We start from the raw sequence: 17,232 nt of genomic DNA, 5'->3' as shown, positions 1-17,232 counted from the left end.
TTGCATCTGAAGCAAAGGGACATGGATTTGTATCCGATTTATCTAACCACTGCTACGCTTGTCAGCCAGATGGCGCGATCGACATCGAAAAAGCGACACCTAGGTATAGACACCTACTGTAAAAATTGAATTTTACAAATGACTCATTTTGACAAATTAATTAAATCTTTTAACGAAACTAATTATACACCGTTTCAGTTTGTCTTTCAGGACTTGTTACAAAGCAATTATTTTTAGGTAGGTAGTTGAGTAAGCCAAAAAGCGCTTCGCTAATTTAACTTAGCGCTTAAAGAAGCGTTCCGTTCGACTGAAGACCGCAAAGAGATTAGGGTAGTAAGTAATAATAAATCCAGGGCGCAGGGTAAATAATAGCAACGTAACAATTGCGATACGTGATTGGAACAATTGTTTTCATATGTAACGTAGCCTTTAACACCGGTAAGCTATTTATGTGGCCAATAAAACAACTGCCAACGTTGAATTGCCAATGTGACACGCGATTAATTTTCGAATTGACATTAAGAATTGAAACGGGGTTTTTACTATAAAAATTGCACAGCCACACACTACCATCACCATCCAACATTTACACCTTCCTACCCCATTAATATAAGAAACCCCTTGACATTTCTCCCAAGATCACGTTAACAATAGAATTGGAAAAAAAACATTACTATTTTCTATTGTAATTGGCAAGGTTCGGGTCAGCATGGAGGGGACGAGGGTCAGTTTAAAACGGTTGTGGTGCTAGATTATAGAGCTTTGTAAAGGTCTTTAGGACGTGTTGTGTATCGGACACCTTTAGTGAGTTGCTCTTATTCCTCTATCGGTTATAGTATATATTTGTATAGGTAAAGTGCAATGGATGACGAAGGTGCAGATTGGCTTTCCGAGGCGGTAAGCGAGGATGTCCCAGAGCCAGCACCAGCAGCTGCTGCTGCACCAGCACCAACTGAAGCGGCAGCTGGCAAAGCTGCCGACGATACTCCGGAAGTCGCAGAGGAATTACCACCAGAAGCGGAAGGTGAATATTTGGACCCAGATAAGCTTCTCCTTTTTAAACATTGGATAAGGTAATCTCCTAAAAACCTCTAAGTATCTTCAAACGTTATTTTTAGGCCCAAATTTCTTCAGTACAACTACTTGTACAACTACAGGCGCAATTACTACGACGATGTCATCGACTACCTGGATAAAAGGCAAAGAGGGTTGAGTAGAGACGTGCCAAGAGCTCAAACATGGGCGGAACGAGCTTTACGTACGTACACCGACAAACACAACCGCGAGGACTATTACAAGAGGTCTGCATCTGACATCAAACTCGTTACCAACTCCAAACTAAGTGGAACCTTTCATCGCTATCACTCCAAGCAATACGTTTATCGACGATATTTTTCAATTTTAGTGTAAAATACTCCCCAAAATATCACTAGCATTATTTAACCCATTTAGTCAATAAACATCCTACTTCTTTGTGTAAGTAGAACTCACTTGCGGAATGTTGGGCAAGCAATTTGGCAAAGGAAATTAAATCCCACCTAAATCACTTGCTGACTGGTTATAATCAAATTACGTGTACACAATTCTATTTACATTTATTAATTTGTTTCGTTAACGCGCCAAAACAACCGGGAGGTATTGTAATAAATTTCCCGTGAAGTTATACTGAAATAAATGTCGCTTAAAATTGGGAAAATCGATTGGGCGCCGCTATTTCTTGATAAAGATGCCAACCGTTGCTGAAACGTGTCCAGTTTTCCAAAGTTTGGAAACGGCATGTCAAAGATTTCTCTTTTATATTGTCGGATTGAGAGCGACATATGTGTGAATATTGCCAAAGGGCTTTTAAAAATGTAATTGCCGTTTTGGCAAATGGTTTCTTTGGGCACATCTCCCACTATTATGTATGCGAATAGTTGCACTCGCATTGCAAAATTATGTCATTGGTTTTATATACAGGCGGGTGACAATTTGAAAACTACCACCCCTCATATCTTAGTAAATAAACGAGATATTTAAAAAAATCAAAATCCGTTTCGGTAATTCGGAGGGGGAATCACAATGACATAGTTGGCGACGCACCCCCTCCAACCCCCTGCGCCCCAGCCACCCCAACTTTTAAATCTTAAATAGTGACCCCCCATGTGTGATACGTCGTTCGAAAGCTCTGAAAAAATGTTTTCCAACCATACCAAATAGCATTACATTTAGGTTAGTAATTTATTGTGAAAATCAAAAAATAAACTAATATGATACATTTGAAATCTGTCGTATTTAAAACGCAACCGGCGAACATAGACGAACCAAGACAGAGAATAATTCAAGAATGTCAAAATATTGCAAAACCAACATTTGAAAAGGTTCGACAAGAGTTTGAGAATAGATTATAACTGGCGATCAAAAATGAGTTGCTGTCGAGTCGGCTTTGGAAGTTCAAGTTAAATACGATTTTCCATGTTTATTTTTTGATTTGCACGATAATTACTAACCTAAATGTAATGCTATTTGGTATGGTTGGAAAGCATTTTTTCAGAGCTTTCCAACGACGTATCACACATGGGGAGTCACTATTTAAGATTTAAAAGTTGGGGTGGCTAGGGCGCAGGGGGTGTGCGTCGCCAACTATGTCATTGTGATTCCCTTCCGAATTACCGAAACGGATTTTGATTTTTTTAAATATCTCGTTTATTTACTAAGATATGGGGGGTGGTAAGTTTTCAAATTGTCACCCTGTATGTTGCACATAAGTATGGAAAAGTCCAAGGGGTAGTTTTGATTGGGGTAGTTTTTCGGAATATAGCTCGACAAGTAAAAACTAAACATAAATCTTTTCTTAGGAGCATATACTAGTGGAGGGTCTGACTGTCAAATTTTAACACTTTTGAATTATAGCTTCCAAGCGAAACACTTTCCATTTATTTGAAAAAAATACTAATTTGCCCCATAAAAAATAGTATAGGTATCTAATAAACCTCCGTTCTATTCTTGTCTAAAAGTATTGGCCTCCAAGAGGAAGGTTCCTCTTCAGAATACTTACCTTCTCAGGAATATCTTTCCAAGGAAAATGTATATTTCTGAACTCCACTCGCATGGAATTAAATTTACGTAATATTTTTGGAGTGAGATTATTTATTAAGCCACAGGGTGTTCCTTGCAGAGAGTCTTGAAAAGCGCATATATAAGCTCCTGCTAAGAAAACTTTATCACACTTTGGTCTTTATACTTCGAGTGCATGAATAATATAAGCTTCGACCGCTCTGGGAAGGGTATTGTGTAGCAACCTCTGACGTAAGTCGCCCAGGAAAAGAGTAATTTCTACGAAAACGATACAATTCTCTGGAAAAGTACCCTCTAGATCAGATGTGCACATTACCCAGAAGCTTCTAAAGAACCTTTAGAATGTTTTCTAGTAAGTATATATTACAGATCTTCACTGAAACCGTTGAAGTCTTCAGGGAGTCGTAAAAATATAGCGCCTTCTATTGTTTTTTAAGTTTATTCATATCACTCCAGGGCCGTTTAGAGTCGCCAAATGGAGCTTTATATGGAATTTCCTAGGTCGGGCGCGAATGCCTTAGAAAGCAGCTAACGGAGCCGTCGCACAGACATTTTTGAGATGCCGACCAAGTGCACACGATCATATTTACTTATACATATAACTCTTTTGAACCCCGTTTTTTTTACATTTTATTCACCCCGTCTGTCTCGCTGGACTATAAACAGTCCACACTGTATTCTTTCATAGATATAGAAGAAACGTTTGACAAAACAACCTTCGAAACAATAGAAATGGCTTTTAGTACGAGGCGGCGTAATTCTAATAGAATTTTGTGCCATATTTAGTGAGTTCGCGAAATTCGGAAAAAAAATTAAAATTAGATACTCATCCTGTATATAAAGCAACGACTTATATGCAGACGTCCTCGTAGCCACCAGTAAATGGCGGGTTTATAAGCACATTGATTACTGACATAACCTTAAAGATTTTTCAAATTGTAGCGATGTGTTCCGAACTAAAATTGCTAGACACGGTTCCTTTGCAAAATAAGAGCGCAATTAACATTGGAATAATTCCATCTGATGATTCCCAATACTGCATTCTGGTCGAAGATGGAATTTATGTTTTCAAATTGTGTGGTCTAATGGACAACTTTTTAAAAACTATGTCTTTTATGAAGTGGTTTATCAAACCGGGAGACTTTGCACTCAGTTCACACTTGGGAATCGACATAAACTCGTTCATAACGTCCCTGCCACAATTTGATATGTACGAAGCTGTTTTACGACTGGACTTATCCGAAGAGTTAAAGGAAGCATTGCCTTTAAAGCAACAGCCAGTTCAGGCAAAGTGGTCCAGTCTCGGATTGGTCTCTAATAACAACTGCGTACTGGCCGCAATGTCGAACACAGGCGCCTTACGTGTTTACGCATTTACGACGAATGAATCTGAAATTGAGGAGTTTATTGAAGTTTGCAATGTGACGGAGATTTGTGTACGTTATTTCTCTGTGAAATTTTTTCCAACCATTTTTCGAGGTGCCACCTATAGCAGTTTGTTTGAGGAATTAAAGAAAAGAGCCGGAATAGCCACTCCTTCTGGTATGGATTATGTTCAGTCTTTTCTGTGTTTCTAGTTATTTTGTAGCTTTCACATGGACTCATCTAATAAGCAAAGATGACGAAGTATTTACGTTTCTTATGGTGGGGCATTACGATGGTGGTGTTACTGTTTGTAGAATTAAGCAGATGAAAAATAACGAAACGTTCTGTGATTGTCGAGTGGTAGGGTATTTCCAAACTCATTTGAAGAAGCCTACGTTTATGCATTGGCAACAAGCCAACGATGACGGTAATGCATTTATCATTAAGCTTCGTTTCGTTAAAGTCTTTTGTAGGGCTGCTCATTGTTGGTGACCTTGAAGGTAGAATTAAGGCAATTTCGGTAACGCAAATATCACAGGAAAGTGTTAAGTTTGAAAATGAAATATTTTTATGGGGGGAAAGTGATGGTTTACGTACTGATTGTCTTAAAGTGGTGGTTCACGATAAGAACATCTATGTTCTAGCAGTAAAGGGGAGTGTTTTAGTTATTACTCTAATTGATGAATCGGGGCGAGTTGCAGATGTGTATCCGTTTCATGTTGGAGATTTCATTATTACAGGTTGGTATGTTAGGTATTTATCGACTTATTTGTGCTTTAGTACCTATAGGTGCAGGTAAGAAAATTATTGCATGATAAATTTAACTGTTCGGCTTAAAATTATCAAGTAACGATTTTATCACTTATAATTGCACAAGAGGTTTGTATTTTACCGAATAAATTTGGGTTGTTAAGGTAATGAAAATCTGTTGCCTAGCAATTAGACGAGAAAAACTGTCAACTAATAAAAATGCGACACCGAAGGTGGAGCATTTTTAGGTTGACAGTTTTTCGAGTTCAATTGCTAAAAGGAAACAGATTTGAATTGCAACAACCCAAATTTACTCGGTTTAAATATAAACCTCGAGTGTAATTCGGCAGGACAATTTAACGAACAAGAAATTCACCAAACTAGTCAATTATTGACAGACGTCAAGCTAATCATATGGGAAAGGATAATGCGATACTTGTTCCAAAATGAAAAGTGAAAAAACCACTAGTGCATTTGTCGCTGGAAAAGTTGCAGGTAACTTTTGCCGCTGTCAAAGTGACAATTGCACTGCGGCCTCGACTGCGGCTTATGCGATTTTTTATACATGAGTTGAATTGTCACTAAAATATGGGGGTGGCGCAGGTCAGTTGAAGCTGGACTACAGTACTAAGGGCCCCTGGTTCGGGCATGGATATTTGTAAATGTATAGTGGGTTGGGTTGGTAGAGCAGCCTTGGCTGAAACCCCGCCCACTCAAAAATAAAGGCAAATTAAAAATAAAATAAAATACTACATACGTGTATTATTACAGTAGCTACAGTTTGTAGTTGTAGTAAAGGAATTAAAAAATAATGACAATGTTAGAAGAAAAATGACAGACAGACAGACAGATGTGTTATCTAAAAGAGCCCTAGTGTATTCACTGTAGAAGGTTTTTTTTATCTTCTTGGTTTGAGCTATGTCACGCCTACGCACTTTGATCGTTAGATGTCCTCTCCAGCGGCAACTTCCTGATCTGATGAAGTGCTATTACAGCCTCACTAGGTCGTGTGATCTCTGTTTGGAGACAGTTCGTCTTCCGCTGTCACTTGTTTCGCGAAACGGAGGCGGCATGCGCTATCCTCAGCTACCCTGATTTGAGATGATATTTCAAGGTGCAGTGTCCTGTGATCAGACCAGTACCCTTCTACTGAGTGCTAGTAACGAGCTGGTTTTAGTCTCCTGGAAATATAATGCAGGGGTAGATTCGCATAGACGTTTTCGCTCTTTTCTGAGCTGGCATCTTGGTTTCTGCTTTTTAGTTGTGGACCCATTTTTAAATGTGATCAGTCGGCTCTTCCGCCTCTCCCGGAAACTGAGTCATAAACACGCGGAGCATTGGAAATTCTTTGAAATTTTAAGCCAAGATGCTTTTAGTAAAAGCAAACGTATCGCATATTGTAAACATCAGATTAATGTGCGCATGCGCAGAACTGGCTTAAGTTATTGAAATATCTTTTTGAAATTTTAATCACAGATGCTTCCACAGGGGTGGATGGGGAACCATAAATTGTCTTGTGAAATGTACCTATCGGCCCACTCGGCGGATGTGAGAGGCGGTGGGGTAAAACACCGTCCTGACGAAACAAAACAGTGTTTCTTGAAAAAATGTTCACTTATTAAAAAAAATTGAAAATAACATTGCTTAACCAAATAAGTGACACTAAGTATGAAACAAAATATAATATAAAATATAAAATTAAATAAAAAAATAATATAACATGAGACTTAAACTTACCAGATTGAAACTTGAAAGTATGTTTTGTATTGTAAGCATTAAGAAACTCAAAACGAATGACGGGGTAAGAATTTAGGATTAAATCGAGGATTAAATTATATCGTTACAATTTAAAAAAACACATAAATGCAACTGACCCAGTTCATTCGTATATCCAGCCCCAACATATTTTGCCTTCGTTCATAGAATTAATAATAATAATAATAATGTAATATTAACGGCACCGCAATTGATATCATAAAAAATGGGGAGAACAATACAAAAATAATAGAATTTTTTTAAATAATCAATCTATACAACGAATTGTGACACTGGATTATACCAAATTGTTAATACTCACCCATAATTCATCATGCCTGCTTAGTACCTAAAAAGAGAAATACATTAACAATAAATAGTATCTCAGATAAATACTCACCATCATAGATCAATAAAAACATCTTTTTTCCGGCAGAGGTAGCTAATAATCTTAGCAATTGATGCTTCCTCTATCGATGATCTATATTGAGATTAATTTAAAAAAAATAATAATATATTTACGGAATTCACCTGTTATATTAAATACCACAAAAAAAACATGTTCTTAGCTAATTTAACATAAATTGATTTTCAACCTAATAAACCTTCGCTAAAAGACAATACAAATAGAAAACTAGAAATCACACAATAGAATAAAAACAAAAAATATTTAGTAATCAATATTACGTTTGAGCTTAATTTTATAAGCCTGATAATCAGAATTAAACAGATTAAACCACGGCAATTTCCAAAAATAGTTTGCATCGGACAAAATTCTTGTTAAAGGATTATTCCTAGACACATTGCTCGAAAATTGTTTAATTCTGAAGCCCGGTATATTTCTGGTGACGCATGTAGTCCTAGGAACATAAAAATCCACCAAACCAAGAATTTCAGGACAATCAATAGCACCATTTAGAAGTTTGTGTAAAAAACATAGGTCGGCAATGCGTCTCCGGTTTTCCAAGGAATGTAGGCTCAAATCCGATCTAATTGATGCGTAAGCTCCTTGGATATGTGGAATTTCAAGCTTATATTCCATTGTTCTAAGAAATTTCTTCAGTAGGTACTGTTTCTAGCTTCTTACGATTTTAGTCAGTGAGCGGAGACCACAATACCAATCCGTAGTCGGCATGGCATAGAACAATTGAACAGAAAAGTAGTTTCAAACATTGTACGTTCAAATCTTTAGCAATAAACCAAACAAGACCAAACAATTGCTTTCTACTTTGCAACATTAAGTGTACCATTACATACACATACCCTTTTTTTGTTACTAGTCCAGGAAATAGAGACTGAAAATGGACCATTTCCTGCAAAACGAGAAGTAGTCCCAATTTTTTTTGCATGTCATGAAAGAATATCTGGTGGTTAAGAATCCAAGTTTTCGACCTCCCACCCCCTGTGCTTCCCCCGTACCACCCTTAAAACCAAAGAAATTTGGTTGGTTTTTTAGTTTTTCAATCATATCTTTTTATAGATTCATTTTACAAAAAAAAATATTGTTATCAGAAATTGTAGACTATAAAATTCTACACAACTTTGATATACACTACTTCTTTGTGAAATGTTTATTAAACACGATATAGAGCTTCAGAGTTGCTTATATTTTTAAGAATTCTAAAATTTGTATGTAGATGTTTTAACCAAATTTTATACTTTATCTCTATAATTAAGAGTTTTATGAGAAAATATCTTGAACTTATCGTGGTATAAATCCCCCTACGCTGCACCCTTACCAAAGGGGATGCATAATAATTCAACTTTCAACCCTTGCTAGTGGGGATATTTGAATCACTGTGAGATTGTAGGGTTTCTAATATACGTTTGAAACAAAAAAATTATCTCACTTCAGTTCAGCTTCATCCTTCAAATCCTTCATCCCCCCGCCCCTCCCCCCAACCGCGGTAGGAATAGATATTTAAAGAGGAATAGAAAACATGTAATAAGCGTTGTACTCTCTGACTAACTTCACAATCGCCACAAGAGCGTTTAAATATCTATTCCTACCGCGCGAGGGGAGGGGGTGAAACTGAACTGAAGTGAGACAATTTTTTAATTTCAAAAGTATATTAGAAAGCGCTACAATCTCACAGTGATTCAAATATCCTCACTAGCAAGGGTTGCAAGTTTCATTATTATGCATCCCCTTTGGTAAGGGTGCAGGGTAGAGGGATTTATACCACGATAAATTCAAGATATTTTCTCATAAAACTCTTAATTATAGAGATCAAGTATGAAATTTAGTTAAAACATCTACATAGAAATTTCAGAATTCTTAAAAATATAACCAACTCTCAAGCTCTATATCTTTTTTAATAAACATTTCACAAAAAAATAGTGTATCAAAGTTCTGTAGAATTTTATGGTCTACAATTTCTGATAACAATATTTTTTTCTAAAGTGAACCATTAAAAAGATATGATTGAAAAACTAAGAAACCAACCAAATTTCAGGGGTTTTGGGGGTGGTACGGGGGAAGCACAAGGGGTGGGAGGTCGAAAACTTAGATTCTTAACCACCAGATGACTGTCTATGACATGCAAAAGAAATTGGAACTACTTCTCATTTTGCAAGTTAAAACCCTCTATTCCCTGGACTATACTGTTTGTTTACTTTTCTTACTAATTTGTAATTATATTCCATTTATCTTTTTTTTATTTTATTTTTTTTTATAATAATTTAATAATAATGTATGTATACGCTTCTATATTTACTTTTATGATTGTTCATTTATGGATTACTAAGAATCTGTTGAACAATAAACATTACTGATTACTGATTACATATCAATTATCTTAAAATTCGTTGAAAATTAATCTTACAACTTTGACAATACAAATGCAGTGTTTTCAAAGATCCTACTATAAAACCGTAAAATAGGTAATTGTTTTAGGTGTAGAACACTATGAAGGAAACACTATTTTAGTATTGACATACACTGGTGTTCTGAAGGAGGTGATGCTGTTCAATGAAGAGAATAAAATAAAAATCAAATGGCGACACTTATTCATCGATTACAAATGGTGGTCACACCGTACTCACGGTCTCATAGTGTCACAAAATAGAGTATTTATAGGAGTATTAGTCAGCATGTCTAAGTTGACGAATATCAAAAAACGAAAAGATCACGTTCGCCTATTGGTTTTTATGAACGTGGCCAAGAAACCTCTCCAAGTTTTATTGAATAATGAAAGTAACACCCTGACTTCCTACTGGGATTGTCTGGAGGTCTTGCGGTAGGTAGTCCAAACTAATAAAGCCGCGAATAAGACGAGATTGTTTAGATTGAATGGACTTCTCGACAGAAAATTGTCTAATGAAGGACTATCGCCCGAACTCGATTACGATAAAATGTCTTTGGTTCAATTGAAAATGTGCCTTGCCTTGGCCAAGTCGTCGGAAGTGATGGTTCGCAATTCGCCCGTCATGCAGACGACTCCCACTTTGAAGTCGGACGAGTTTAAATATATTTTGAAGATAAGGCTAGCAATGGACCATATGTATCGATTATTGGACCAACTTGCCAATGGGGGTCAGCTTTCCGTATTTCACATGCAGAGTCTTGACTTGTTAAATGCGTTTTTAAAAGAAACTGTTGCCAAAGGGATGATTCTAAGGTTACTTTTGGGAAAGCTGACGTTGGACGGATTGTATGATATTATTGCTACTGCCAGTGAATTGAAGTATCCGGATCCTCCAGTTTGTGTATGGTGTGAGGAAAATATCCTTTCAATGGTTGTAGTATGTAGGAAACTTGGGTGATTTCACTTCACTTTTTCTCAAAAATGTTGAAATTCTACAGGGTGTTCGTTTGTTGATGTTATTTCAGGATATGGAACATAAGAGTATGTTGTCATGTATATCTTCGGAAGGTAGGTCATGGTACAGTTCGAAGGTTGCTCGCTGTTTGAAGAGTAGTTTGCTCTACTAATTCTTTCCCATCAACAAGGAACACCAGTTTTAGAATCTATGCGGACAGATACTTCTCAAACATATTTTGGACCCCTGGTTTATTTGGAAAAAGCAGCCAATTTTTTTAATACTTCATTAGATATTGTGTTATTTTCTTAACATGTCTTACAGATTATAGGTCTGTCTTGCGTACCAGCCCATTCTGACACACGATGCTGCATTTCATTCATGCCAGTTACACATCTACCATACTACAAGTGCAAGTTTTGCAAATCAACCGTACATGTGAAACTTACTGACGTTTATAAGACAATGTTGTGCCCCTACTGTGATATTCCGCTTAGTTATGTTGGTAGATTAATCCTCAAAGACCAAGACTCGCATCCTGTCGAGATTAGTGTGGACCTACGTAAGGCGAATTGTAAAAGTGATTGCGTCGAAGAGTCTGTAAACGTGGACGAAGTCGAGCATGCCTTCACATATCTTGACACAAACGAGCTGCTCGACATAATACAGATTTCAGATGATGATAATAGTAATTAAATAACCTAAATTAATTTTGTATTTAACGCGTTTCCATGGAAGCTTTCACATTGTGTGATCAATGTCATGGTATAATGATTAATTTTAAATTTAAACGAGAATGTCTGTCATTTTAATTTCCCATCACGATGAAAATATATACAGCAGCGCGAAAAAGGCGCCGGTATGCCGCAAGAAAGAACCGCGGTACGTCTCCACATTCCAAAAACCGTTGAAAATCGAAAATCAGAAGCGAAAACGTTATTCGCACGCGACAATGGGCCTACCCGAAAGAGAACCTACCGACCCTTCCCAATTTCTTCAGAAGAACAAAGGCGTTAGGCACAAGGTGATTAGAGAAAGGCCCTACACGCCGCACGTCAAATTGAGACCTCCCGTTATTCCTACCGCTGCACTTTTAAAGGAAGATGTGGAGCGTAGAAACAAAACGCCACCCATGGCGAATTTCGTAGCGCGCAATATTAAAAACGCAGTACATCTCAAACCGAAGGCGCCAGTGGAACGCGTCGTAATTAACTGTCACGGCGACTCCAAGAAAATAGCAGCAGGAATGGAACCGGTTTATATCTACGAAGAAGGCTTCGGAAAAGTTCCACAGTATTTAAGGGCGATTATTCAAAAACGCGAGAGGCATGTGCAGTTTCAGAAGGACGTAGCAGATGTCGAACAACCTAAGTGCCGATACGTAACAAAGGAACAAAGAGCGGAGTTACTTAAGGTGAGAATAACGCGCACGCAAATGAAGTCCCCATGTAATCTTTGTAGGGTTTGAAAGACAATTGGGAGGAACTGCAACGGCAGTATCAGGGTTTACCGATTATCACGGATACCATACCGAAAATTAATCGAAAACTTAAGTTGGAGAATGATCTGAAACTATTGGAAAAGGACATTGTTTTGTTAGAAAGACATCCGTACATTTATGTTTATTCTGATAACGATTTATCGTAATGAATTGGACAATTTCCAAAAATTTTGGCAAAGTATTACACTCAAATCATTAAATAAAAAAAAACTAGTTATTTTTGGATTGTAAGAGAATGTTACATTTGCAAACGCGATTGAAACCACATAACAAGTTGCCCATATACATATCGTAGGCTCATGCTGCAATAAAGGACGCTGTGTCTTCTGTATTGAACTTTTTTTGTTTCAAAATGATGTCCCATTTCCGATGGCAATTTTAGGTGAGCATTAAGTTTGTGGTTGGTTCTTTTCCTAAGGACTAACTCAGCAATAGGGAATATGCATGTGGTTTAAATTTACTTGATTCTTTCTCCGGCAAATATTTATTGTCCTGACATTATACTTAAACCATTAGTTTCTTATTTAGTTTGTTTTTAATTGCTAAAAATGTTAATTCAAAAGTGTAAAATAAGCGAACGAAATTCAAATTTGCGAAATGCTTCACTATTGGACGAATGAAAGTGACGTCAATTAATGCCACGCGATCGCATTTGTTGTGTCAATATTCATAAGTACTTAGTGCAGTCTAATTACAGTTTGGGCAGATTGAGCTGGGTGTTGTCATTTCACTCAACGAAATCAAGTGTCTTCTATGTAAAAAGATCCGCTGAATCCGAAAACCATAGTCCCCCTAGCCGAAAACTCCCCGAATATATTGTTACGTATAAACAAAAAAGATGAAAAAATGGCAAGATGTCGTTTCTTTTCGCATTTGACTTCAATTATCTCGTTAACTATTGCTCTAAAGGAAAAAATGAAGAGAAATGAATTGGTTTAGAATTGAATTTTCTATAAGATACAATGGGTATGAAACCTTCATTTTCAAATGTTATTGTTTTTTATGGAAAAATATAAAAAAGCAATCCCGAAGATGTTCAATTGGTTATTACTAAGTAAAATTCATCCGATCTTTTTGAAAATCTGTATCCACTTCTTTTGATAACAAAACAATATGACAAACCCGATCACCGTAGATTTGATAGTTATTGCATAATTAAATAAACAAATTTACAAAACGATACTTGGTCTTTTAAACTGGGTGACTCCCAGAGCGTTCTACAGTTGTTTACAGATGGTGGAATCCTAAGACAACCATTTCCAACAATTGTCCCGATGATTCATGCAAATTGATGGACTGTGGAATTTTTTTTAGTTAACTAACAAATTGAATAACTCCCGAAATATAACAAGGAAGGTAACTCTATAATAGGCCCTTGGTGTTCTGATTAATAAAAATCATACATTTTGGTAAAATAGAAGCATTAAAAAGCTCGCCCTTTAAAGAATCGTTCGATGCGATCCGATTTGCAAAATCCTTTTTTGTTGTGTCGAAAACAAGTCCGAAGTCAAAAGCTGATTTCTCGTGAACTCGGATTTGGACGTATTTTTTTAATGTAGATGTTTCCGAGAGCTTTCCATTCGCCTACTATAGATTTACATTTCTTATGGTATATTGGAAATTATTCCATTTGTTAACTAAGAAAATTCATCGGATTTTGAAACAAAATTGCATAGTCCGTCGATTTGCAAGAACCAACGGCAGAATTGTTGAAAAAGGTTGTTTTAGGGTTCACTAACTGTAAAAAAATTGAGAACGCTCTGGGAGTCGTCCTTTTGTACCTGCAAAATACACTTTATCGGGAATATTTCTAATAGTGTTTTTGCACTTTTGTACAAGACAATACCTATAAAATGGTTTTTTAGCTTTTTCCATGGTCTGAATAGCTATTACAACACTTTTTCTTATTAATTTTGGTGCGTAGAATCCAAAACAATTCGTACTTTTTCGATTAGACTTCTCAATCAAAAGTTATAGACTAGAAACCAATTTCGAAAAAAAATTCAAAGGACTGTAACTTTTGAACTAGTAGCCCAATCTTGGAACTGTTTGACATTATGGATTCTACAGGCCACATTCTATAAGAACATTTTTTTTCCGGATCGGTCTGAGATAATTTTTTTTCAGGGCTCAAAAAAAGGCAGTTATTACCTTCCTTTTTTACCAAAAATCGACTGCACCAAAATTTCTCGTGAAAACACTTTTTCTTATTAATTTTGGTGCGTAGAATCCAAAACAATTCGTACTTTTTCGATTAGACTTCTCACAGATCTACACATACACAGATTGCTAACATGCATTTTTTGAGGAACAAATTTAGGTATACTTAAAAGCGCCCTCTATTGCGGAGCAGTACAAACATGTACCGTTTAAAACTGTAATATGACGCTTATGGATTTATGCTAATGTCGCTGCAAAAAATTTAAAGCGGTAAAGTGTGCATAATTCGAATTCGTTATTTTTGGCATTTGATATTTGTAATCGGTGATTTTATTTTGTGATTTGTTTATAGACACGTATTCAAGAGATCATATATGTATACCTACATACGTATTCCAAATCTTATCGGCGTGGTAAAGAGTGTAACGTTAATTATGGCAGAGATATACATATGGTTGTTAAGTATACCTTTGCGGTTAGCAATCTGTCAAGACCTTTAAAGCTGCAAATAAATTCCGCCCACTTCAAAAAACCTTCACGATTCTTTAAGAACCTGCCCTATGTTCGTGTGTATCTGTGACCACAGGTACCCGCTTTTAATAACTCCTTTACGAGGAATGAGTAGCTCCAGTGTTAAATTAAACAATTATGGCTCAGCGTACGTCCTATCATATCATATCACTGTAATAATACGAATATTAAGGAATTCGAATTGTGCAAACTAGTGCTTTAATTTTGTTTCAGCGACATCTAACGCATAAATCCATAAGCGTCACATTACAGTTTTAAACGATACATGTTTATACTGCTCCACAATAGAGGGCGCCTTTAAGTATACCTACATTTGTTTCCCAAAAAATGCATAAGGCTAGCAATCTGTGTATGCTTAGATCTGTGCTAAAAGTAAACAAATACTGGTCGTGGCTTGGGACGTCATCCAAGGCCCGCTGAAAATGTGGCGGCGTTTAAACACATCGAATAAAGTCAACGTTTTAAATATTATTTTACAAGTTAAATTGAATTGTTCTAAACAGTGTTTACTCTTTTTACTATGTTAGAATGATATAAAAAAGCGATTAAAAAATTTAAAAAATTACATGCATATTCCCTATTGCTCTGAGGTGAGAAACTGTTACTAATTTAGGTGCTACAGCAAGCTTGCTCCAATTTCGTGTTTATAAAAATTAGTGGTGCAACATACCTCTGTTCTGTAGCTATATTTTTCCCTTGCGCTCCCGATTCCGCTATTTTATAACGGAAGTATACGGAATTTTTCAAACATGGCAAGGCACACTCTGATTGGTCGAACGGGATGACGCGGACGTGATCCTGATGGCCTTGTCTTTTGTTTGTCTACTCCCATGGACTGGGAATATGTGCCTTAATAGTTTATATTTAGCGCAATTTCACCACGCCACGCGACTTTTCAAAAAGTATGGGGCACACAAAATCAAAAATGCCCTTCGCAGTCTCTCTCAGGTTTTCGCTTTTGTTTGGGATTGACAGTAGTTATGCATTGGCTCTGGTTTGGTCACTATGAAGCGCTGACGTCGAAATTGGGGGGAAGATTAGTAGATCAATAATTTATTATGAAAATAAAATTAATCGAAAACAACAATCCAAAAAGATACTACCTACTTTAATTATACTACTATGCGATCAAAAATGAGTTGCTGTCGAGTCACCTTTGGAATTTTTGTTTAGATGGTAATTGAACTTTCAAAGGCGACTTGGCAGCGACACATTTTTAATCGCCCATTATACTTGTTACCCAAATTATAAAACAGAACAACTTAGTTTGGCATCAGCTTAATAATGAATGGGAAGAGTTTTCGAACCATAGCTGGCGTAGATACAATTCTTCTGATAACTAGACACTACTTCATTTGTAAAATAATTGTCGCCCCAATAATGCATGCCGTCTGCAGCTGGTGCAATTGTATCAAAATGCGTTTTGTAAGATGAATAATTGTACGCGCAACTATCCTCGATTGTCCGATTCGACGAGTCCACGTACGACTTATAGTAACTCTCATTTGGTGTATCGAAGTATAAGTTAGTGTAGTATGTTTGCCTATTCGTATTCCCCATTAGTGCCGCCGATAATAAGTTAGCAGTGGTTTGACTGAGCTCTTTGCTGAGAATTTTAACAAATCTCTGCGAGGACATCGGTTCACCCTCCTCCAAGGTGAGCAACATTGCGCGTATGTAGTTTCTGGCAAGGCGCAGAGTTTCAATTTTGGATAACTTCTGGGGTGTCGAGTGTAGGTCTGTGGTCGTTTGCTGAATTGGCACGTGACTACAAGAACTTCGTTAATACAAGTAATTGCGGAATTTGCATTTACCATCTCAACCGGTCCAGAGCGGCGTTCAGCCCGTGCATTCTATCCCTTTCGCGGGCGTTCGCCTTCGTGCGACGAATTCTCATTTTCAGTACGCGATGTTTTTCTTCCTTTCGCATTTTGAACGAGTGGCTGCACTTTTCCATGGCGAATGCGAAATGGCTCCAATATTTTTTTGCGTGCGTTATTTAAATTGTTACGGGTATTCATCTTATCGTAATTCCCGTTTGTTTACTGATTTTCCAATTGTCGTCTAGTGACAAGTGCTTCATTTCGCCTGATAGTAATGTTTACTCTTCTTATCCTACCGTATGCCATTAGTTTGACATATGGCGCGTGGGAATATTAGCTATTTTAATAGAATTTGTAGTGTTTGAACGAAATGTCTAATTGCATTTATGTGTAAATCGTGTTCTTTTATGAACGAGCCTTTTTATTCTATTACTTGGTAGGTACCGTGCCTTGTTTTTACACAATGCAAAAAGTCAATTAACTTGCATTTGTCAATAATTTGAAATATTCTCCCATTAACAGCTTATT

The 17,232-nt window shown here is 36.8% G+C and overlaps 4 protein-coding genes across 4 annotated transcripts; 3 read left to right on the top strand and 1 right to left on the bottom strand.

The window, feature by feature from the left end:
- Window positions 1-643: 643 nt before the first annotated feature.
- On the top strand, window positions 644-1,480 carry LOC116174997 (flightin). Its single transcript, XM_031493033.1, has 3 exons — window positions 644-804; window positions 852-1,073; window positions 1,119-1,480. The coding sequence occupies exons 2-3, from the start codon at window positions 862-864 to the stop codon at window positions 1,408-1,410; spliced, it is 504 nt and encodes a 167-aa protein (XP_031348893.1). The 5' UTR covers window positions 644-804; window positions 852-861; the 3' UTR covers window positions 1,411-1,480.
- A 2,477-nt stretch (window positions 1,481-3,957) lies between these two features.
- LOC116172967 lies at window positions 3,958-11,410 on the top strand. Its single transcript, XM_031490249.1, has 6 exons — window positions 3,958-4,599; window positions 4,646-4,849; window positions 4,896-5,162; window positions 9,824-10,166; window positions 10,215-10,651; window positions 11,012-11,410. Exons 1-6 carry the CDS (start codon window positions 4,002-4,004, stop codon window positions 11,383-11,385), a joined length of 2,223 nt encoding a protein of 740 aa, XP_031346109.1. The 5' UTR covers window positions 3,958-4,001; the 3' UTR covers window positions 11,386-11,410.
- Window positions 11,411-11,463: 53 nt separating this feature from the next.
- On the top strand, window positions 11,464-12,519 carry LOC116172969 (enkurin). Its single transcript, XM_031490251.1, has 2 exons — window positions 11,464-12,103; window positions 12,151-12,519. The coding sequence occupies exons 1-2, from the start codon at window positions 11,486-11,488 to the stop codon at window positions 12,334-12,336; spliced, it is 804 nt and encodes a 267-aa protein (XP_031346111.1). The 5' UTR covers window positions 11,464-11,485; the 3' UTR covers window positions 12,337-12,519.
- Window positions 12,520-16,009: 3,490 nt separating this feature from the next.
- Window positions 16,010-16,811, bottom strand: LOC116174611 (neurogenic differentiation factor 6-B-like). The gene is made up of 2 exons (XM_031492551.1): window positions 16,696-16,811; window positions 16,010-16,649 (listed from the first exon to the last, which is right to left on the bottom strand). The coding sequence occupies exons 1-2, from the start codon at window positions 16,809-16,811 to the stop codon at window positions 16,160-16,162; spliced, it is 606 nt and encodes a 201-aa protein (XP_031348411.1). The 3' UTR covers window positions 16,010-16,159.
- Between the last annotated feature and the right edge of the window lie 421 nt (window positions 16,812-17,232).

The sequence above is a fragment of the Photinus pyralis genome, unplaced genomic scaffold (assembly GCF_008802855.1).
Source record: "Photinus pyralis isolate 1611_PpyrPB1 unplaced genomic scaffold, Ppyr1.3 Ppyr1.4_LG6, whole genome shotgun sequence".
NCBI classification, from domain to species: Eukaryota; Metazoa; Arthropoda; class Insecta; order Coleoptera; family Lampyridae; genus Photinus; species Photinus pyralis.
This window is presented reverse-complemented; position numbering and strand designations above follow the sequence as displayed.